The sequence below is a fragment of the Herpailurus yagouaroundi genome, unplaced genomic scaffold, assembly GCF_014898765.1.
Source record: "Herpailurus yagouaroundi ecotype Mexico unplaced genomic scaffold, PumYag 187, whole genome shotgun sequence".
NCBI classification, from domain to species: Eukaryota; Metazoa; Chordata; class Mammalia; order Carnivora; family Felidae; genus Herpailurus; species Herpailurus yagouaroundi.
In genome coordinates this window covers 4134828-4157517 of record NW_024412418.1, presented here as the reverse complement: position 1 = coordinate 4157517, position 22690 = coordinate 4134828, and the positions used below count along the sequence as shown (strand labels likewise).

General features: G+C 41.3%; 1 protein-coding gene and 1 long non-coding RNA gene across 3 annotated transcripts; both read left to right on the top strand.

Moving 5' to 3' along the window:
* The first annotated feature begins 826 nt into the window (after positions 1 to 826).
* On the top strand, positions 827 to 21414 carry LOC121043424 (uncharacterized). 2 transcript variants are annotated; one of them, XR_005796827.1, is made up of 6 exons: positions 827 to 1855; positions 6211 to 6353; positions 8265 to 8449; positions 8674 to 8942; positions 17686 to 17851; positions 20066 to 21414. It is a non-coding gene; the product is annotated as an uncharacterized LOC121043424 (long non-coding RNA). The 2 variants fall into 2 exon arrangements; XR_005796826.1 differs by lacking the exon at positions 6211 to 6353.
* Positions 21415 to 21416: 2 nt separating this feature from the next.
* Positions 21417 to 22684, top strand: LOC121043423 (olfactory receptor 1002-like). The gene has a single exon (XM_040495140.1). The coding sequence runs from the start codon at positions 21676 to 21678 to the stop codon at positions 22618 to 22620; it is 945 nt and encodes a 314-aa protein (XP_040351074.1). The 5' UTR covers positions 21417 to 21675; the 3' UTR covers positions 22621 to 22684.
* The last annotated feature ends 6 nt before the right edge of the window (positions 22685 to 22690 follow it).

Below are 22690 nucleotides of genomic sequence, written 5' to 3'. Positions count from 1 at the left end.
ACCTCTGTTTATCTTAGCTAGCTTTGGGGATGAGACAGATAGGAGGAATAATCTCAGGGTTGACAAGGCACCTTTTCTTTTGTTAACCATCTCCACTCTGAACTGCTTTGCCTGCAGCGCAGGGGTCCATAGTCCAATTCACAATTTACTTAACCTGGCCCTATCCTCCTGTGAAAGCAGTTTTTCTGCTGTAGTACTAAATTGGGAGTGCTTCCACCCTGAATATCTAATCTTATTTATTTCATATACCTATGTATTGGGCACCATTTTGCCGTTCCTATTTGGGGTCTTTGCCCTACCCTCTGCAACCCCCCTGTATTCCTGGTGCCTTTGCACCTCCCTATTCTTGGGGTGCCTCTGCACCCCCTATTTTTGGTGTGCCAATCTGGTTTACCCAAACTTGGGTGTGAGCATTTTATGGCTTTGTATTTCTTTATGCCTTGTTAACCCGTTGGTGTAAGCCTGGGGGATTCCTAAGCTTATCCCCCACAACAAAGTTTTATATGTAGACAACAAACTGGTGGTTGCCAGAGTGGAGGTGGGTGGGGGGAATGAGTGAAATAGGTGGAGGAGATTAAGAGTACACTTATCATGGTGAGAGAACTGAGTAATGTATAAAATTGTTGAATCATCAAAATGTACACCTGAAACTAAGAAAGCATGCATGTTAATTACACTTGAATTGAAAAAAAATAGTAATAATACATAATGTGAATTAAAATGTGGGTTAAAAAGTTATAATTATGAAAAACTAACTAGGCAGAATAAAAACACTGAAAGAAAATTGGCTGAAAATGTTATTATTGCTTGTCTTTGGATGGTCTTTTATTTAACTCTAAAAACTTGGTGTTGACCAAGGAAACAGGCAAAGCTAAAAGAAAATCAAGCATTATATTTGGGGGTCTCAGAACTGCAATTTGGGGGACACAGATTTGGGTAGCAGCCCAAACTGTGTCCTCTCAGACAACAAAAGTCAAGAGGTTATGAAGACGTAAGAGATGGCTTGTATTTGTTGTTTACAAAGAATTTTGATTGGTGTTGGAGGCAGAAAACGAAACTGAATAGAATTTGTTGCTAAGGCTATCACTGAGCAAAGTTGCCTAGTGTAGCAAGTTGCAGGTGTTTGGGCTGAATCCTTGGAATATTTGTGGTTTGGCCCCTTCCAAAAGTTGATGGTTTCACTGATGAGGACCCACAAAAGGCCCATCTCCTTTCTGGCCTCCTGGCTCCATTTAAAAACCCCTGGACATACGTGACCTCATTTCATCTCCCATTTCAGTGTCAAAGGGTAAGACTACAAATTTTTCGGCCTTCTTCTAACTGTGAGGGTAAAAAATGCTCCGTTATTACTTGTATCCTAATGGCAGAGGCTTACGTGGCAGGAAAGGACCTGGTTTGTTTCTAGAGGCTTGACACAGAAATCTCTAGCAAGAAGTCTATAAAATTCCCTTTCGAAAATGCCGGCAAGCAACACGGAGATGTGTATCAGTAAAGAAACAATGGCCTGAAATCTGCAACACTGTGTGGTATCACCAAGGAAAACAATAATTTAAGCATCAGAGTAATTTGCTGTTTGCATTTCAGTTTACTGCTGGCAATGTGCCCTACTGTTGGGTTTGCTCTAGCCTCAAAAAGTTTACTGTTCCACTGTGATTGTTCCAAGTCGCTCCCAATTATTGGCGGTTTCCTTTCCTAGGCTTCATCATCATCATCATCGTCATCCTCCAATGAAATCAGCTACAAATGTTTTTAATTATTGGAAGCATCAGTATTACTACCGCTTATGGAGGAACGGCTATGAAGCCTGTTCTCTGCTAAAATGTTGGCTAACATTTTATATTTACAACTCTTTAAGGTAAATCCTACACCGAAAGAAAGAAAATATCAACCCAAAGTCTTTAATCAAGCATGTATTAAGAGTGCTAAAATGTGGGGAGTAGCTTAAGATGAGTGTTCTGCGGGGAGCAAGTAGCTGAACGATTTTAAGGCTGATTGGGGATGGTCATTCGAAACTTAATTTTCTTCTAAGAATTATTCCCTGCGCAAATTCTTGGAAAGTAGAAGGAAATGAGTCATCTTAGTCATGGGACAGAAGGTAGGAACAGGAAGATGGAATCTCAGGGTAACAGTTATTGGCTGCTTAAGTGCATTTAGGGATAAGAGGTTGCGGGAACATTTGGAAGCTACGAATTTTGCAGGATAGCTAAGGTTTAGTATTGTGATTGTCTGGGATGATTGCAATTATCTCTTGAGTTAGTAGTTAGCAGATACCCAGAGGCATTTACACTCTAGGCACTATAAAATACGGGATTACAGTGGTAAGGAACCCACGAAATAGTATCATTGGTAGACTGTGACACGTCTCTTTAGACCCCCACTTATCTTTCGTAGTCTCAACCAAGAAAGCACATCCGAAGGATTGAAGGCAATTGTTTAAAGTGAATTTGCAGGGTGCCTGGGTGGCTCAATCAGTTAAGCATCTGACTTCGGCTCAGGTCATGGTCTCCCAGCCTGTGAGTTTGAGCCCCGAGTCGGGCCTTGTGCTGACAGCTTGGAGCGTGGAGCCTGCCTCAGATTCTGTGTCTCCCTCTCTCTCTGCCCCTTCCCTGCTCACTCTCTCTCTCTCTCTCTCAAATAAGTAAACTTTAAAAAATAGGAGTAAAACAAAATGCATTTGCGATGTTCACATGATCTTTCTGCACTGGTTCTTGCCTGTGCTCTACCTTTACACTTTTATCAGGGCTATAAGTTTGGCTAATGGAACATGTTATAGCAATATTCTCAATAATTTTAAGTGAAATTGCCCTATCAATGCTGATCTAAGATTTTAGTCAATTTTCCTCTATTGTTTTGCGAACCAGCAATAAAGCACAGACAGTATAGAATCCTCTGATGAGGGATAACACATAATTAACCAAGAATTAGTCAGTGATTACCCTGGAAGTAACCACACATAATAAACACGGAGGACACTGACCATTCTCCAAAGCCTCTGATGGAGTAATAAAACATCCACACACGATTGCCACTAACTGCTTACTTTTGAGATGTGATTAGAAACAAAATTAACCAGTAGACAGTTCTTGTACCAATTTGTATACTTGAACCTGAGGACCGTTCTTTTCACCTAAGATGTATACAAGCATTGAAACACATTCATGTTTATATCTCTTACTTTCACTAACAAAACATCGAGGACAGTATTTTTCTGATAGTCTCTTAGTTTTTTCCTGTAAGTCTAGTAAAGATGGATTCTTAAGGAATCAAACACTTGATAGAGACAACAGAAAGCAAGGAAATAATTCTGATAAAGCCCAGATGACTTAGAAGAGAAAGAAAAACTCTCACAATCTTATCAAGATAGAGCAATAGTCCAAGAAACCTTCATGGCTTAGCAGATGAAGGAAAAGTAAGTTTTAGTTCTACCTAAACACACCTCCTCTGCCAGCCCCGAAGACAACAGGGGGTGGACACCTGCCCTTTCTTCTCTAACCTCAGCTCTTCTCACTTTCTAAGGCAAGCGTCAGTCTCCAGCTGTGCGTAGGTGACTAGGCAGGCTTCCCACAGCAGAGGCCAGCCCACCATGCAGCCACTTCTTCCGTACTTTGCAGCAGTCCCACAAACAGGGGCATCGAAGCAGCTGGCATCTGGGGGCATCTCTGCACTCAAGCGGCGGTCCACCAGCATCTACACACAGGCCACCCCTCCCCATACAGAGGTCACGGGCCAACTTGAGATTTCCCTCCTGATGCCTCTTTCCCGAGACTCCATTCTTAGGTCTCCTAGCTGGCTCACCAATTGTTGGTTCCTAAACTTGGGAATTACCTAGGTAACATCTAAAACTGGCCGCTGTCGTCAGAGGGCAGGAGAGACTGAGGAAAGAGGCAGCCCACATCGTATGGCAGATGGCACGTTTAACAAAGAAGAAAACTTCCAGATAATGCTCCTTTGGGACAGCAGCATGATGAGCATCTCTCCACACCTGCCTGCCGGAATCTTTTAAAGTTTATTAATTTTTAGAGAGAGAGAGAGAGAGAGAGAGAGAGAGAGAGAGAGAGAGCATGAGCAGTGGAGGGTTAGAGAAAGAGAGAGGAAGACAGAAGATCTCAAGTGGGCTCCATGCGGTCAGTGCAGGGCCGGATGCGGGGCTCGAACCCAGGAACCATGAGATCATGACCTGAGCTAAAATCAAGAGTTGGACACTTAACCGACAGAGCCTCCCAGGCGCCCCCTTAAACATTTATAAAGGGACCTTAACTGGATTCAGTCACATACGCCATCCAGATCGTCTCAACAACACATTACTCCCTTGAGGCTGCCTCCTTGAAAACAGCTCCCGCTGTGGACAGGTGGGCAGAGTGTACATTCCAAGGACGGTGGGTGGGGGCCTCAGAGCCTCTGATTGCCCAGGTCCAGCTAGACGGTCAATGGGTAGCTACATCCTCTTGACGACCACCTCTAGTCAGCCAGTTAGCTAGCCATTATATTAAGCAATTATATCTTTTTTTTTTTAGTGTTTACATTCTTCAGAGGGAAAATTTTTCTCAATGTCAAAGTGAAGCATTTTCCTATAATAGAATTTGCTTTATCATCTTTTTCATATCATATCATTTCCTTCTCTTGAAGTTTCATAAAGTGTCATTTTCTTTATCTTTTCTTGTTGTTCTTGTCTGTTTCCTTACCGGTTTTGGTTGGTTTCAGGTAGAAGAATGGGGCAAAATGGCTTTATACTACTTGATTAAAACAATTAAGTTCATTTACTTGTTTTGAGAGAGAGAGAGAGGGAGAGAGAGAGACCTGAGGAGGGGCAGCGAAAGAGGGAGAATCTCAAACAGGCTCCACAGTTAGCACGGAGCCTGATGCAGGGCATGAACCCACAAACCCTGAGGTCATGACCTGAGCTGGAATCAAGAATCAGATGCTTAACTAACTGAACCACGCAGGTGCCCCTATTCTACCTTCTTTAAGCAAAGTGTATGATATAATTTAAATCCTACATTCAAATTATTACGGATTGTGAAATATTTTTGCTTTAATTTACACGTCGCTCAAAAATGCTTACAGAATGTGTCTTCTCTGCAACTCTCTGACACCAGGACTTCATAGGATATAGACCATTGTAAGACCATGTCCTTGACTCTAAAAGTCAGATGACAGTGGAGACGAGCTACTGGGGAAATGCTATGGCAGTTTCAGAGGTGGGAGATCATAACCCTTTTAGGGGATCATAGAAGGTTTTTGAGAGAAAGTGGTGGTGACTGAGGTCATCCAACCTATGTGTATTAGTTTCTCAATGCTGTCCTGACAAATTACCACAAGTTTAGTGGCTAAAACAACACAATGTTGTATACACAAATGTATTGATTTAATGCCCTGCAGGCTAAGGAGTCCTACCTGGGTCTCACCAGACTACAATCAGGTGTTGGCAGGATTGCATTGCTTCCTGGAATCTCTAGAGGAAAATGTTTCCCGCTTTCTCCAGCTTTTGAACCTTGCCCACATTTCTTAGCTGATGGCCCCTTCCTTCATCTTCAAAGCCCACAAAGTTGCATATCTGCCCATGTTCCCTACTTACATCTCCTGAGAAGGCCTCACAGATAATCTCCTCATTCCAAGGTCCTTAAGTTAATAACATGGGTAAAGTCACTTTTTACCACGCAAGGTGACATGATCACCGGTCCCTGGGCTTAAGAGGTGGACATCACTGGAGACCATTATTCGGCCTATGCCACTATTCCCTCAATGTGATATTTTCTTCTCTCCTTCGTGAAGCTTTATTCCAATCAAGTTGAATGTTCCTGCCGCCCTGCCTCTGTTCATCTCCTTAGTTCTACCTGAAATGTCCTTCCTCTCAATTTCAGGTCATCTCAAACTTGTCCACCTTTCCAAACCAATCTGCCCATGAAATATTTCCCAACCATTTTAGTGCACAATGACATCTCCTTCTTTGAAAAGTCTGTGCTTTGATTTACCTTGAACTCAGCCAGGGGTACTATGAACTTAAAGAAATGAGTGTCCCGCATATTGATTAATAGCAAGTTTTGAAATACACTAGCAAGACTTCTGTGGGAACATAAGCTCATTGTCCGAGGTACCCCGGAGAGAGTGGTCTTTGGTTTAGTCCAGCTCTTCAGGTCACTAAATAACTGAGGTTTTGATCCCGATTTTAAGCCGGATCTTCTTCTCTCTTTCTGATACTTCAACGTCCAGGTAAATTCTCGGGTCACCGAATGTAGAAATGCAAAGGTCATAGAAATCGTCCCCCTTACGGGGGAGGCGGAGTCTTATTCCTGTTTGCGTGCTGAGCAATGGAAGGATGGAAGCACGTTCCCCTCACCAAATGCCCTCACCTGGTAGGTCCACAAATGTCCACAACCACTGCCTGCCATTGCACGTAGATTTTGAACTGTTAGGCATGAAACGAAAGCAGTGTTTTCCCAACCACTTCAGCTCTCAGTGAAGAAGGGAGCTTTCTCTGAAATGCTGCGGCATATGTCGTCTTGGATTTATCAAACACTGCTTTGAAAAGTGGGCTTTCTTTTTATGCCTAGGCACTATTTCCCGCGATTGATTTGAGTGCTGCCATTAATAAGCAATTGCCCTGTGGAAAATGCATTCCACAGATAATTCTCAAGTAAGGATAAACCCAGGGGGCACAAACATTATATTAACTATTGTTTTGTCACTGTAGCATTTCAGGGTTCACATCTTAATCACTCTATCTTCAAAGTGTGAACATTTTTTTAAAAATAGGAAAGTGTTTGACCTGGTAACAGACGTATGCATCTGGAATCTTTCTTACGGATAATCCCACACCTTGTGTTTCTTACTGTCATTTAAACAGGTTGATGTGTTTTTACTCAGTTGATGAGTCAGAAAAATACTTAAAAATTTTGTAACAATAAAAATGGTAAGCATTTCACACATTGTGTTAATAAAATAGAGATCACCTGTCAGAATTTATGCCTTAAATAGGTTTATAAACATTACAGAGAATTAGGGGAAATAATTTTACTTCAATGAACAAAATATATTCATGGAAATGTATGGTAACATTGCCGCTAATGATCGAGTCAGTTGAGACTAGAGTGGATACTTATTTTTCTTTTGATTTCCATGGAAAGTTCCTATACAATATTTGATAGATTAATTAATCTCGAAGGAAGGGCATCTCAGTGCCTCCCAAACCATTATATTTCTTTTTTGAATCATATGATATGATTATATGAATTACACGATCTGGCAATTCCTTCGCTTCATTTAACCCCAAACATGAATCCTCTGTTCCTATTTCTTTCTGCCATTTCTGTATTCATGATGGTTAAAGAGTAAATGTACCCAATCTCTCATTTGCAGGCCTGTCCTTTATAAACATAAAAATGACTATTATGTGTTTCCATAGAACTCCCCCTTGTAAATAATGCTACCGACATTTGTTGACATTTCTCTTTGTAAGCCTTTTATAAGGGGAAGAGATTAATATACACAGATATGAATGTTGTCTTCATTTCATCTGAATGGCACTATCCTCTCCATCCAAACAGGAACTGAAAGGGCTTTATTTCTGTTCTGTTACGCCGATCCCAAATGTCTACTATCAGGGTCTGAATTTTTCATCATTTCTTACAATCTCACCGGTTACGGTATTCCTAAGTAGGCATTGTTATTCTATCATGTGATAAAGATGAAATACAGATACTGTTCTCGTTTCAAATACAATTTTAGAACCCATGGGAAATTTAGATTTGATACTTAGACTGCTCTTTTGATGGCAGAGGGTGCCGAATCCAAAAAGGTCAAGTATAAATCACGCAAGTTTGCATGGTGTCCCAACGGACAGGAACTATTCCTCAGGAATACCGTTGCCCGTCCAGTGCTGTTTTCCTAACTGCCTCCTTTACAGATTAAAAAACACTTGTAATACACTGAAGAAGCTATGATGAATATGGGGCGCCTGGGTGGCTCAGTCAGCTGAGCGACTGACTTCAGGTCAGGTCAGGATCTTATGGTTTGTGGTTTCAAGCCCATGTCAGGCTCTGTGCGGAAGCAGGAGCCTGCTTCAGATTCGCTGTTTCCCATCTCTCTGCTCCTCCCCTTTTTGTGTTCTGTCTCTCTCTCTCTCTCTCTCTAAATAAATAAACATTAAAATTTTTTTTAAAGGAGCAATTTTGTCTATGCTAATTAACATTGCAAAAATAAAATGTACTTTTAAATTTCTTACACAGGTTACCACTGACCAGTGAATGACTATGTATTTTTCTTAGCCCCTCGTCCTTTTAGGTATTGTTCCTCTTCTTGCATTGCCCCCAAGATGCTGTGTGATAACTCTGCAGAGAAAAAAGTCAGCTCTCTCAGGGTTGTACCACACAGATGTGGTTCTCTTCTTTCTTTGTCGTATCTGAATGGTTCTTCCCGATGTCCATGGCACATGACTGGTATTTGGCCATCGGTAAGCCCTTGTTGCATGCCCTCATTATGTCCAAGAGGGTCTCTGTGCAGCTGGTCATAGGGCTTTATGGCATGGCTCTTATATGACACTGCCTTTTTGCTTACCCTTGTGTGGTCCAAATATCATCAATCATTTTTTCTGTGATATTTCCCTTCTGCTTTCTCTTACATGTGCAGACACTTCCGTGACTCAACTTACATTTTTCTTTTTGGCTGGATCTACAGGAATCTTCAGTGGCCTGATCATGATGGCCTCCCATGTGTGCATCCTGGTGGCCATCTGGAAGATCCAGATTGCTCATGGGAGGCAGAACGTTTTCTCCACCCGCTCCTCTCACCTGGTAGTTGTCTCCATCCTGTATGGGACTCTTTTCTTTATCTCTGTTCGACCTGGCTCAAGTCCCTCCCTGGATCTCAATAAAGTGATTTCTCTGTTGTATACTGAGGTGATGCCCATGTGGAACCCCCTCGTCTATAGCTTGGGGAATAAGGAGGTAAGATATACATTTGGGACGAAGTTTGAAAGGAACACTTCTCCGGCAGTTTTGGTAATTAGAACTCTGTTGTGTTGTACCTTAGACGTTGGTTTATAACATGTCAAAAGAACACTGGGCTGAGAACTAGAAGTTCCCTTTATTCCTGAGTAGTTACCAGGTTACTTACAGACTGCTTATATTTTTTTCATCAGTCTTCTCCATTATAAAGTGAAGGGGAATACAAAATACTTTACAGATATATTAAAGGTACAAATGTACTATAGGCCAACAGAAAGTACAGAGGAACATTTATATAGTCTCATATGTGGGAGGACATTTATTCCAGATTAGAGAGCAAATGTTGTAAGGGAAAGGTCAACAGTGTTCGTTAATAAAGGTTCATACACCTTGTTCTGTTGAACAATGGAAAGTGAGAGGGCTTTTGCAAAATAGGTGACTTACAACAAGGTAATGTCCCGATGAGAAAGTCCTGAGCCCAAATGTACATGTGTATGACACACAGGAGGGACATGGGCCAATAAATGGCTGGATGAGCAATGGGTACAGCTGGAAATGAGAATGGCCAAAAATGTAAATATACTAAAGACTGCTGAACTCCACAATGGCTGGGAAAAATGAAATTACAATGACAAGACAGTGTTTCTTTTTCATTTGTCACGTTAGCAGACATCACAACGATTTGTGCAATGCTGGTAAGGTTGCCAACGAATATAGATCACGACATTGCACTTAGCGACAGTAGCTAAGTATAGAACAGCTACATTTTCAGAAAGTAATTTGATGATTTCTGTTAAAATTCACATACTCGTTGACCTGGCTGTCTTACATTTGGAAATCTGTGCTGTCGCAATATCAACACCAGACATAAATGCTGCAACATCATATGTGGGGGGGGGGGGGGCCCAAGGAAACAACCTCAATTTGTATCATTAGGAGAAACATACATTCTCTCCTTGAAGTGTTGGGTGGCTAATTATTAAACAAAGTAAATTAAATATTAATGTTTTGGTTCGGAGGAAACGTCCTGATACAATCATTGATAGATAAGAAAAAAAATCAAGTCAAACCTTAATCTGTAGAACCGATCACAGTTTGTGTGGGTTTGCAACTTCCTGGGGAGCTTCCGCTGAAATCTGCAACCGGCCCCCATCGCCAAAGGCAGGGAGAGACCAAAGAGAGAAGCAGGCCACTCCGGAATGGTAGGGAGCAGGTTGAACAGACAAGAGAACTTACTTGCGAGGTTGTCCTGGGCGCAGCAGTAAGACCATAGCCCTTCTGCCTCCCGCCCAATCTTGAAAGATTAGATAGAGGCAGTCACACATGCCGTCCAGAGCGTCCAAGAACACATGACTGTCTCAAGGCTGTGTCCTTGGGGCAGCTTTTGGGAGCCGAGAAGGCCGGCAGAATGCACGTTCCAAGGACAGTGTCTGGGAGAGGAGCCTCCAGTTGCCAGGGTCCAGATCACAGATCAACCAGAGGTCAGATCTTCCCGTTGACCAACCCCCAACATGTAAACAAAGGTGAAAAAGGTGGGGGTAAAACCTACCTCATGTGTAAAAGACATCGGTGTGTGCCTATGGACATGATCATAGAGAGAATTGTGCAAAGTCACTGGCCACGCTGTTAACATTGGTTACTTTAGTAACATGACATTGAAAGGAGCCACAGAGAGTGGGGGTGCTTCGTGCCAGTCTGAGTTGTCGGACTTTTTTTGCAACAAATATGCTTAATTTCATAACTAAAATTTACTCTTGAAAAGCTGCCATCTGTGTCAAAACTGAAGGCATGAATAAGTGAATGAATGAAAATATCCATAAGTAAATAGATTTAGGCAGATGGACTCAATGACTTCTGGTAAAGCTATTTCTCCATCCTAACACTCTCTGGTTTAATGAAACACTTTTACCTACTGGTGAATGAAATCTTTGTCAAAAACTAGGTAAAAGCGAGAGATTCTTAGCAACTCTCTGCTCCCATCTCACTTTTTCCCTCTGAGGACCTGTATCTCCCCTCATCCCTCACCCTTCACCCCAGAATCTGTCATTTTTATACAAGGTGGTATGTTTTCTCCTTATTAAGCACTTTGAAATGATAAAAAAAAATGCTGAATTCAAAATGACACAATGCAAATGATGCAATTTGGAAAGTAAACTACTAAGTTAATTAATTATTAATATTCAGGTAAATTTTATAGTTTATGTAGCACAGCATTTCATACAAAGAATGTATGCTTCTCCTAGTGGTACCCCTTCAGCTGGTTTCCTTTTATTCTCCCTACAAATGATGTTGCCACATGTGTATCTGAGATTTATATTTCTGTAGCACAGATTTCCAAATGTAAGAGAGCTAGGTCCCAGATTGTGAATGGTTGACTTTGTTAGTTGTTGGGGCGCCGGGGTGGCTGGGTCGGTTGAGCGTCCGACTTCGGCTCAGGTCATGATCTCACAGCTCGTGAGATGGAGCCCCGCGTCAGGCTCTGTGCTGACAGCTCGGAGCCTGGAGCCTGCTTCAGATTCCGTGCCTCCCTCTCTCTGCCCCAACCCACTCACATTCTGTCTCTGTCGCTCTCAAAAATAAATAAACATTAGAAAAATTATAATTTGTTAGTTGCCAGTTTGGCGACATTTCCCAGCACCATTTTACTAAGACTTGATAAAACTTGGGCTTAGGTGAGCCAAAGGGAAATGTATTTTCATCTAGAAAGATCAACAGTTTCTTCCCGGTCACACTTTGCCTTAAAATGACTCTATCCTGCATCTTCATTATGTGACAGGTGTCAGATCTGTCACCTATTGAGATATGCATTGCCTAGTAGGAGAGCTGAAGTGTTTTCTTTGGTCCTAATTGCTTGGTAAACATTCGTGATGCAGGTGCTATTGAACGGGGATTGGGAGGAGAACAGCAGGAGGCAAGTGATAATTATAAATTTCCTGAATTGCTGTAAGGTCCTTGTCTAAGCGTATGCAAATATATTCAAACCAACTGTCTTCCTCTAGCTCTGGTTATTGCTGTTCTGATCTGCTCCTGTATTCTGCCTACAATTCTCTTCCTGCCATATTCACACGGATGAACTACTTGCTTTTCATCTACTGTTTCAGTGTTACCTCCACTGGGGACTCACCCTAAGGGATGATTAGAGACAGTGTCAGTTAGAGCCCGTGTATTGTCCTCTTACAGCACCATCTTCTTTTCCCTTAGACTTTATAGCTGTAACACAGTGCATCTTAAAATAGATTTTTGTTTTGTTTTTATTAGTAGGAAATGTTCCCAACTGATTCTTCCTAGAGGGCAGGGACAGAAATTCAAGTGCAGGTGCATTTTGCCGTTCATTTGTTTGTTCACCCCGGAAGTCGTTAAGTGGTTCTGCCTATTTTGTAAAGAATCGCCAGTTAGTCCCAGTATCGTAGGAGGTGCGGTTTCTGAGAGATCAACTGTGATCCTTTGTTCCTCTGTAGGTGATGTGTCTTTCTGATTCTGCCTTCTCTGAAGATTGTTTTCTTTATTCTTGATTTTCTGTACTTCAAAAAGTGTATGCCTAGGGGTGGTCTTTGCTGGCATTTATTCTGCTTAGCGTTCTTTATGTTGTCATGCGGGGTGGGAACTTGGGGACGGTCACCCTGATGTGGATGGATTCCTGACTCCAGAAACCCGTGTAGTTTTTCCTTGAAACGTTGTCCTTTGTGGGTGTATGCTCCTCTTCTTCCGCTGCTCCGTCGATGTGGTGTGATCCCTTTCGGGAGAGAAAAGTCATCTCCTTTGTGAGCTGTGCTGTACTGATGTGGTTTTTGGTCAGCTTGTAGTGACAGCCTGTTTCCTCATGGCCGCCAAGCATGTGAACGGTACGCAGCCATCTGCAAACCCTTGCCGCATACACTCATCATGTGCCAAAGGGCCCGTGTGCAGCTGGTGGCGGGGCCCTGTGCCACGGGTCCTCAAAGTGCCATTGCCCATGAGACCTTCACTTTTGCTTAGGCTTCTGTGGTCCAACTGTGGTCAACCACCTTTTCTGTGACAGTCCCCCTTTTCCCTCCCTGGCATGTGCTGCTACCCAGAAGAGTAAGTTGGTTCTTTCCATGATGGCTGGATTCATAGGAATCCTGTGTGCTCTCATCATCCCGGCCTCCTGTATTTTTATCGTCCAAACCTTCTGAATATCCAATCTGTTAAATGCAGGCAGCAAGTTTTCCCTACCTGCTCCTCGTGCTTGGCTGCTCTGGCCATCATGCATGGGACACTTTTCTTCCTTTGCATACTTCCTCATTCAAGTTCATCTCAGTACACTAATAAATTCGATTTTGCATTCTATTCCCCATGGATGCCCATGTTGAGTCTGCTCCTTTACTGCCTGAGGAAGACGAATGTAAAAGAGGCATTTAGGGGGACATTTGTTAGGAAGAATTTTCTGCTGGGGAGGGAATTCGGACGGTGCTTTTACCAATGTTCAGGTGGAATTGCCAAACGTGTCCTAAGAAAGAGGTGGACTAGACTTAAGGAGTTGTCGGTTTGAACCTTGACTCTTCCCATTAGAAAGAGGATTAAAAGTTAACGTGCAGCGTTGGGTTCGTTTCCCGTGTACAACCTAGTAATGCGACAGTCTTCAATTTGTGTGTGCCTGGATATTAATTGGTAGTTACACTTTAATCATTCTTATTTCAGAGTGTACAGAATCATGACATGCTGGAGTTCTATTTCAGATCTAAATAATTTTTAGACTAAAACCGTGCCATTTAAAATAAATTTCTGTGGCATTTCAAAAAGAAAAAAAAGGATTAAAAGAGGATAAATTCTATACCATTTCTGGTTCTCAATGTCTTAATTTGTAAACTGAGGGTACTAGACTCAATGTCATTTATATTACTTTTTTATCTAAAGTTCTGTGATTGGACACGGTATGTCCAACTCCTATGAATGCCATCTTTTTGTACACTGGGAAGAAAAGAAAAAAAGAATTTCCTGGCAATGATACCACCCATTTTTCCACTTTTCCTTTCTAGGGACTTGTTCTCCCTTTCCATTCCTTGATTCAATATATCAAATGCGAGACTTTACAACTCAGTATCTTACAGTATCACACATCTTTGTTAAAAATAACTGAGCGCAAAAAAGTGTAATGAAACGATAACCCTTTAACAACAATACGTTGAAGCCTTAGGTGGAAAATTGCAAGGAGGCCAATGTCATGTGTGGTTTGTACACAGATTAATCGATGATACATATAAGAGCACCTAACACATAGGAAGTTCTCAAGAAAACATGTTAAGTGAGCGAGTGAACAAAACAAATATAAGGCACGTAGTTACTTTAAGTCCTAATTATCATCTTTCTTAACAACCTGGACCCAGGTGTGGTTTAAGGTCATACTTCTTTCCATATCAACTTCATCTCATTCTTGTTCTGCTCACTGATGTCTTACCTCTTTTAAATGTTTTCCAGCTTTATTGAGGCATATCGACAAATATAATTGTAAGATATTTAAATTGCAAATAATGTAAGAAGGAAGATTTGATATACGTATACCCTGTGACGGGATTCTCCCCATCGAGTTAAATCGCACATACCTCACCTCACATAGTTGTCTTTTGGGGGTGGCGAGAACCTTTAAGTTCTACTCTCTTGGCACATTTCACTTAATACAATACAGTGTTGTCAACCACAGTCACCATGTTTTCCATTAGATCCTCAGGCCTTATTCATGTTACAAGGGAAAGACTGTGCCTTTGATGTCTTTTGAATCCAAGCTGTCGGAGGACCCTCATCCCTCCTCTGGGAAGGATCACGCGCCAGGATTACTCTGCGTGAAAATGCTTCTAGTTTATAGTCGAGTGTATTCCTGATGATTTTTATTTCCCCTGCTCTAGCTGCTGTGGTACTAGCAGCCTACTCTGCTCTTACATGGGATTTTGAAACTAAAGTTGTCTGTCCTTTCTTCCACTCTTCACAGGCCAGCCATGGCCATTCGTCTCCTCAAGCAACATTTGTTCCTCTTTTCCCTCTGCCTCTTTTCCCTCTGTTCCCATCCTTTCCCTTTCTTATCTTTCTCATGAGATTGGTGTATGAGACATGATGTAGATTGCCCTTGATTTTCTTTTCTTTGTTTTGTTTTGTTTTGTTTTGTTTTGTTTTGTTGTTTTTTTTTTTTTTTTTTTTTTTTTGCCCTTGACTTTTGAGGAACTATCTCACTTCTAAACTGAGTCCTCCACAAATAGCCCAAATCATTGGCTCTATTTTTCTTTTTAATGTTACAGCATCTTGCATCTTCCTATGAGGAAACTCTTTTGTTTTTGCTTTTTGAAGTTTTCTCTGAGACCTCAGATCAATTTATTGGGTATTTGGAATGATTTGATATTTATCTCCCTGTGTTTGAAGGATAAGGCAAGCCTAGGGTCCTTCTAGTACTCCGCCACCTTATCCCCCCTCCCCGCCCGTTTTTTGTTTTTGTTTTTTGTCCTTTGATGTCCTGAAAATAGAAAGTTTTCTCACTAAATGGTCCATGATTAGACTTCAACTCTCTCATGTTTTTCATGAGACCCTTCTTCTTTGAGGCTGGCACTCTTCTCAGAAAAATCACTTGCATACCAAGGCTATTTGCATTAGTGCCTGTGGATTTGTAGGCTGGCTATATCTAGGAAGGACCGGAAAATACTTTTATCGCGTTTTAAACTCGGTCTTTTGCTTTCTTCCACATCAGGGTCACACTTATGGGTTGTTTCTTCTGATGGTTCATGGAATGATAATAAACGTACAATGTCAAATTTATTTATAGACTCTTAAGTCTATAAAGAAAAATAATGGGTTTTCAGGGAAGAGGAGTGGGCCTATTTTAGATGTCATGACGGGAGGACCTGTGATGCAATGTTTATCTAATCCAGCAATTTGACTAGGCCGCAAACAAGCGCATGTGATTGTTGATGAAGTTAGTTGTCCTGTTTCGTAGGAGGTTGATCATATTTTCAGAAGAGGCTTTTGTGAATGCTGACACGAGGACTGACACATTCAACATACGTGGAGCCCCAAATATTTTCATGGCTGTGATGTTGAGGATTTAATCACATCAATGGTTTGGTTTTTTTTTTTTTTTTTTCCTTTTAACTGATTTGCTCACTGATGTATCCAAAGCACCTGGAACATGCTTGCTACATCATGGGTAATCAGTAAGTGTTGATGAATTGAATGAATAAATACAAGGGTTTCATATGGAGCCAAAATATAATCCAGCATTTTCCTCTTAACCCCTTGTTCAATCTGCTTCCACCTCTGTCCCCTTCATTGCTATGACAACAGGGGAAATAAGAGGGGAAGTTCTGGGTCAACCTCCAAGATTATCTGGTCTATCATCAATATGTTGTGATGTCTACATTTAAATGGTCATTTAACCTCAGAAATCTCTGGTATTCTCAGAGTTCTCAGCTGTCATACTGTACTGTCTATGGCTTCATGAATTCTACACCTCATAGTTCAGATATATTAAATTTTGTTAACCTTACATAGCCAAAGCACGAAATACCAAAGTGTAGAGAGTGAGAGAAGATACTCTCTCCCATAAAAATGAATTCCTTACCATGACACTAGCTGTCATGATAGTAGAACCGAAAAAAAAAAAAAAAACCCAATATAACAGAAAAGGATATCTAAAAACAGATAGATGAGTAGTTTGGGAATTTATGCATGATATGTTTAGCACTTCACATTCCATTTTTCAGTTTTCTTGTATAGGAAATTCACACCAGGCATGACAATTGGAAAGACAACTATGGAGAATCACCCTATTAGATAGAAAACATAAGATAACATATTAGCAATTAGAAATGTGGCAGTAAATTCCTTATTGTAGTATAACTGGGATGGCAGGAAAATAGTAAAGCATTCAAGTAAATACTAGAGAAGATGGGAGAATAAAAGATTTATGTTCTTTCAGTTAGATCGTCTCTGCCTGCTTTCTGGTAGTTTAGTGCTACATACTGGTCTTTACTGTCTGGGGATCCTATTATCACCACGGACATTAGTTATCTCTGTATTTCTGTAACAGTGTCTCCTACTGCCAGTCTGGTATAGAGAGAAGAGATACCACTAATCATATCAGTGAGACTAGCGTCCCATGTCTTTTCCAAAGAGAGTAGAAATGGACTTGTATCTCTAAAGCCCAGTGATCTGTGCGGTGAGACCAAGTTTTGGTCTTTTAGGCCAGTCATGATCCTGGTGGAAAATAATCCCAGAAGGTGTATAAGGGAAGAAGTCAAAGTTCAGCTAGGCAGTTGAGGCCAAGGAAGATAGATAAGCATTGTCCCAAATCTGGCTCTTAGGATTGAACCTTGGCTCATCTCTCTCTCTCATCCAGCTGCAAACATATCCATTCAGGTTTGATCTCCCTAGGATGGTCTCTCAAAGAAATAATTTAACTCCTTTCCATTCTCACAGAAAGTTCCCATTACCCAACACCTAGAAGAAGTTAATCTCCTAATTTCTCTTCCTGCAGCCACATTCTTAAAATTATGTGTCCACTTATTAATGTCCTCATTTGTTTAAAAATATTAATTGAACACTTACTCCTTAAAGCACTATTCCAGAAGCTGGAGGTGTATTGTGGAAAAACGAAACAAAATTTATACTTGTTGTGATAGGGTGCTATGATGCAATACAAATTCAATGGTATGTAACGGTAATTGATTGAAGAAAAATAAACTAGATAAAGAGGGGAAGTGTAGGAGGGTTGGGGTGTGGTTAACTGTACTCTTTTACAAAGGATGATTAAAGGTGGCCTCCACGATGAGCAGAAATCTGAAGAAAATTGCACAGATACCTGGAGGAAAATACAACAGGAGCCGAAGGAAAAGAGAGGAAGATTCTGAGGTAGAATCCTGTTCTGCCTGTTCCAAGAATAGCAAGTGGACTGCATGAGGTGATGGTAGGTAAGAGAATCTAGATCTTTCTATTCATCCCCTCCATTGAACTCTTAGGAGGACTAAATGGGTTAATACTCTCAAAGCACTTTGAAGAATGCCTTGCATATAGTAAACTTCTCCTGTGACAAGGCTGATGTTCTGTGGCAACTTTTCTTCTGTGTGTGTGAATAAATAGATGTCACCTGTTTTCTGAAATTCCTTGAAGGATTCCTTACTGCTTACAGATATAAATTCAAACTGCTTTGCTTCATGAAGTGTTTATGAAGTTTGATCCCAAACCCAGTTTTCTACCTTTGTATTTGAAATTTTTGTACCTCCCATGTCGACTGCTTTTGTCTCTCAAAAATTCTGTCCAAAGTTATAGCTCTCCTTTGCTGCATAACACCCCAATCCACCTTATTTTTATGTGCCTATAGCTTCCTTCCCTTTGAGATTAGTCACAACTAAGAGACTCTTTTCAACGTCTCTGGTCACAATGATCCTACCATCCTCGTAACTCATGGACTGATCACGGGGTCCCTCGTGCTGCTGTGTGCCCAGACTCCCCTTCTGATTACAAACTTCCTGAGACAAGGCTTTATTTTAGATTCTCCGACCTGCACAGCACCAAGGGCCAGTGCTCATTATGCAACAGGGAAGGCTCAAAACGGGATTTTGAAGTGTGTGAGGGGGTAGTCTCAAAGGGAGAGGTAGGTTTATTTTGTACAATGACAATGGATTCAAGTCACAGTACTGTTCTCCTGGGAGAACTTTAATATCTTCTCTATAGGCCCAATCTCCTGAGCTTTTGATTCCCTGAGGGTGTTGGCTCCAATTTACACACAGCCTTTTAGAAAAATCTCTCTGATGTGTTGTGCAGAATGGAGTCAATGAACCCCGTTTTAAAGCGCTATTGGAATGCCCAGACTTCAAGATGGTATCATTGTATTGTTTATCTTCCTAGACACCTGAAGAAGCTGAGAAGAATGACCAGTCTACTACGTTTGTAGGGTAATTCATTTTTATGTCAGGGAATGCTACTTTCATAACTTACTATGACATAAACAGGCAACGGCTGTAGGGATGTTTCTTCAGATAGGTACACTGAGTGAATTCCTAAATGGCTTTCAGGAGCCTAGGTGTCAAAAAATACCAACAAATGATTTTAGATGTCTAGAAAAGTATCATCTCTAAGCTTACCACGAAGAATAATTTGGTGCAAGTGAAATATTCCACCCGTGTCTCTTGCTTTAAATGACCTAACTTGAATGAACATGTTGGTTGAATTCTGTGTTTGGCATAGAGATAGTGAAATGTGCTGCAAGATTTATGGCTAATGGGACGCTCGTGGGAACGAAGAAAAGGCCTTGGCCTCTTTGGCTTTTAATTTCTTCACTTGCCCTACAAGGAGTTTTAGAAGTAGAAAACAAGCCACTGAACCTGCTGACCTGAATTCCATGCTGCTCTTACCCTAAGTCACACGCATATCTAGGATCACGATGGCCCTATGCTAGAATTTTTGCATTAAGCAAGGTTGGAAAAAAGAAAGCAATATGCATTTTGACAGTCAGAAACTATTGTTTTCACACGATAGTTTGAGTTGGTTGAGATCATAGATGGGGAAATTCTAGTTTCATCCTCATAAAATGTTTTCATAACCCAAATCTACTGTGGCACTGACAACACTTTGTTTATATCTTCTTTGAGTAAATAGCAAATACACACATAAATGACCTGCAATGGCTTTACATGTTTAGAAAATACTAACTTCTGGAAACATGTCACTAACTACAGTACAGCTTTTCTGACTATTCTTAAATTCTGCCCCTCCGGGCCTTTCCTTTCCAAGCTCCATTGCTTCTGGGACAACAGGAGTGGGTTTTCATTTAATTACTTCCTGTTATTCAACTTCCTGTTAAGCAAAACCCCTTTCAAGCTTTCTTACCAGGGAAAAATGTTAGATTTCTCCTGCTGCACAGGAGGATACTTCTCCTGCTGCACAGCCCATTGGTATTTTTGTGTGATTGTGCTGTTGTAATCATTATGATTATTTCAACGTCCAGAATGTGCGTCTGTCTTCCTCAGTTTCCCGTTTTATTTGGGTATTACCCTTACTTCATGTTTCTCTCACTTCCCGTTCATTCACCCCCCTTTTCTTTTATAAAAGAGTGTTATTCTGAGATAAATTTTCATAAGCAGCTTCAAAGGTAGTACAGAGAGGCTCCCATCCCCTTCACCCAGGTTTCCCCAATGGCTACATCTTACCAACTACAGCATAGCATCAAATACAGGAAATGGAGATTGGTGTGATGTGTGGATTGCTCTATACCATTTTACTTCATGTGGAGAGAGATTTGTTTAACCAACTCAACCATCAAGGTACGGAATTCTTCCATCTCTACATGGATGTCCCTGTGCTACACCTTTACAGTCGCACCTTCACCCTCCCTGCCTTTCCGAATCTCAGACAACTACTAACCTGTTCTTCCTTTCTATAATTTTACCATTCTGAGAAGATAATGTAAAAATAGAGTTCTGAACTTTGAGATGGGCTTTTTTTCAACTCAGTGTAATGACCTTGAGACCCATTCAAGCTTGTATCTGTATCATATTTTTTCCTCTTTCTTACGGAATAGTATTCCCTGGTATGGACATTCCAGATTGTTTAACCATTTATGTATGGTAGGAATTTGTGTTGTTCCAGATATCTGGCCATTATGAATAGAGCTTGTGTCAACAAAATTTACAGGCTTTTGTGTGGGCATAAATTTTCATTTCTTTGGGATAAATGCTCATGTGTGTCCTTTTCATCCCTAAATTATTGATTTTCTTTCCCAGCTCCTACTAGTACTTAATTGGTTACAACACTCACTCAATATTTAACAACTAGTTTATTCTTTGATGAACTAACAAATTTGATGGACTCTGATGAGATTAATGGGTACATCCACCAGTGACTGGAGGAATGTAGCTGTTTGTAAGGTGTCACCAAGGAGATCCTGTGGAAGATTTTAATCCCTGGTCAAAGCCATCCTCCCAGGTATGAGCTTGCCCTCCTTTTTGGAATCACAAGTCTGTCTTTTACACACCACAACTGACTGTTTATCTAGAGTCTAAAGGAATTGGCAAAGAAGTTTCATTTCTAATAGCCTGAACCTACAGTTAGGGTAGATAAGGTATTTGCCTGAGTTCAGAAAAATTCACATAATGCTTTTTGTCTATAAGATGTTTCTTAAAGGATACTCTGTGCAATGTAGGAATTTTAAAAAATGGGATCTGGCACAGTTAGAGGACTTGCTTTAGAAGGTCACCAAAGGTCACATCTCGGTCTACACTTCTGTGATTTTCTTCAAAAATCTTGTGATCGGGAATAAACTGAAGTGCTGAGAGAGGTTCAGTGTTTAGTATCACACAGATAGCAGATACTGAGGATGGCCATTTGGAGGTAGAAGTCAAGAGTGTGATCTCTCAGTCTACCCTATGAACTTGAAAAATGTTGGAAGTTAAATTCATTTTCTTACATTGATTGATTTATTTTGAGAGAGAGGGTGCATGCCCAAGAGTGAGGGAGGGGCCAAGAGAGAGGCGAGGGAGGGGGTCCCAGGAGGGTCCATGCTGTCAGCTTGGAGCGTGACTAGGTGCTCAAACCCAAGCACCATGAAATCATGACCTGAGCCAAAATTAGGAGTCAGACGCTTAGCCAACTACTTAGTCAACTACTTAGCCAACTACTTAACCAACTACCAGCTACCCAGGTGCCCCAAAGAAGTTAAATTCATTTTTAAAAACAATTTAATTATAAATTAATTGTAATGAAAAATCTTTCTCTCATTACAGATTAAATCAGAGAAATGGAATTTAGAAATCAAACTTTGGTGACTGAGTTTTTATTTGTGGGCTTAACAAATTGCTTCCAGCACCAGGTTGTTCTGTTTGTGATGTTTCTCTTGGTTTATCTGGTCACTCTCCTGGGAAATGTGGGGATGATCACCCTCATTTGGATGGATTCCCGGCTCCACACTCCCATGTACTTTTTTCTCAGCCACTTGTCCTTTGTGGATGTCTGCTCCTCTTCTGTCATTGGTCCCAGGATGTTGACAGACATCTTTGTGAAAAAAAAAGTAATCTCTTTCTTGGGTTGTGCTGCCCAGATCTGGTTTTTTGGTCAGTTTGTAGTGACAGAGTGTTTCCTGTTGGCCTCCATGGCTTATGACAGGTATATGGCCATCTGTAAGCCCTTGTTGTATACACTCATTATGTCCCGGAGAATCTGTGTGCAGCTGGTGGTAGGGCCTTATACCATGGGTCTTATGAGCACCATGACCCACACGACGTTCACCTTTATCCTGCCCTACTGTGGTCCAAATACCATCAATCACTTCTTCTGTGACCTTCTTCCTGTTCTCTCCCTGGCATGTGCAGACACCCAGGTCAATCAGGTTTTACTTTTCATCTTGGCTGGAGCTCTAGGAGTGCTCAGTGGTGTGATCATCCTGGTTTCCTACATTTACATCGTGGTCACTATCTTGAGGATCCGCTCTGCTGAGGGGAGGCGCAAAGCCTTCTCCACCTGCTCTTCACACCTGACTGCTGTCTCCATCCTGTATGGGACACTCTTCTTTATCTACGTACGCCCCAGTTCTAGTTTCTCCCTGGACATCAATAAAGTGGTTTCTGTGTTCTACACAGCCGTGATCCCCATGTTGAACCCCCTTATCTACAGCCTGAGAAACAGAGAGGTCAAGGATTCATTCAGGAGGACGTTTGAGAAGAAGAATCTTCTTCTGAGTAGGTAAACTAGATACCATTTGTACTACAGATTGAGAGGTGATATAGACACAAGATTAAGGAGCATGGGCTGGGTGA

Excerpts from the sequence above, each read along its gene's own strand:
- LOC121043423 (XM_040495140.1), top strand. The coding sequence starts at position 21,676 with ATGGAATTTAGAAATCAAACTTTGGTGACTGAGTTTTTATTTGTGGGC.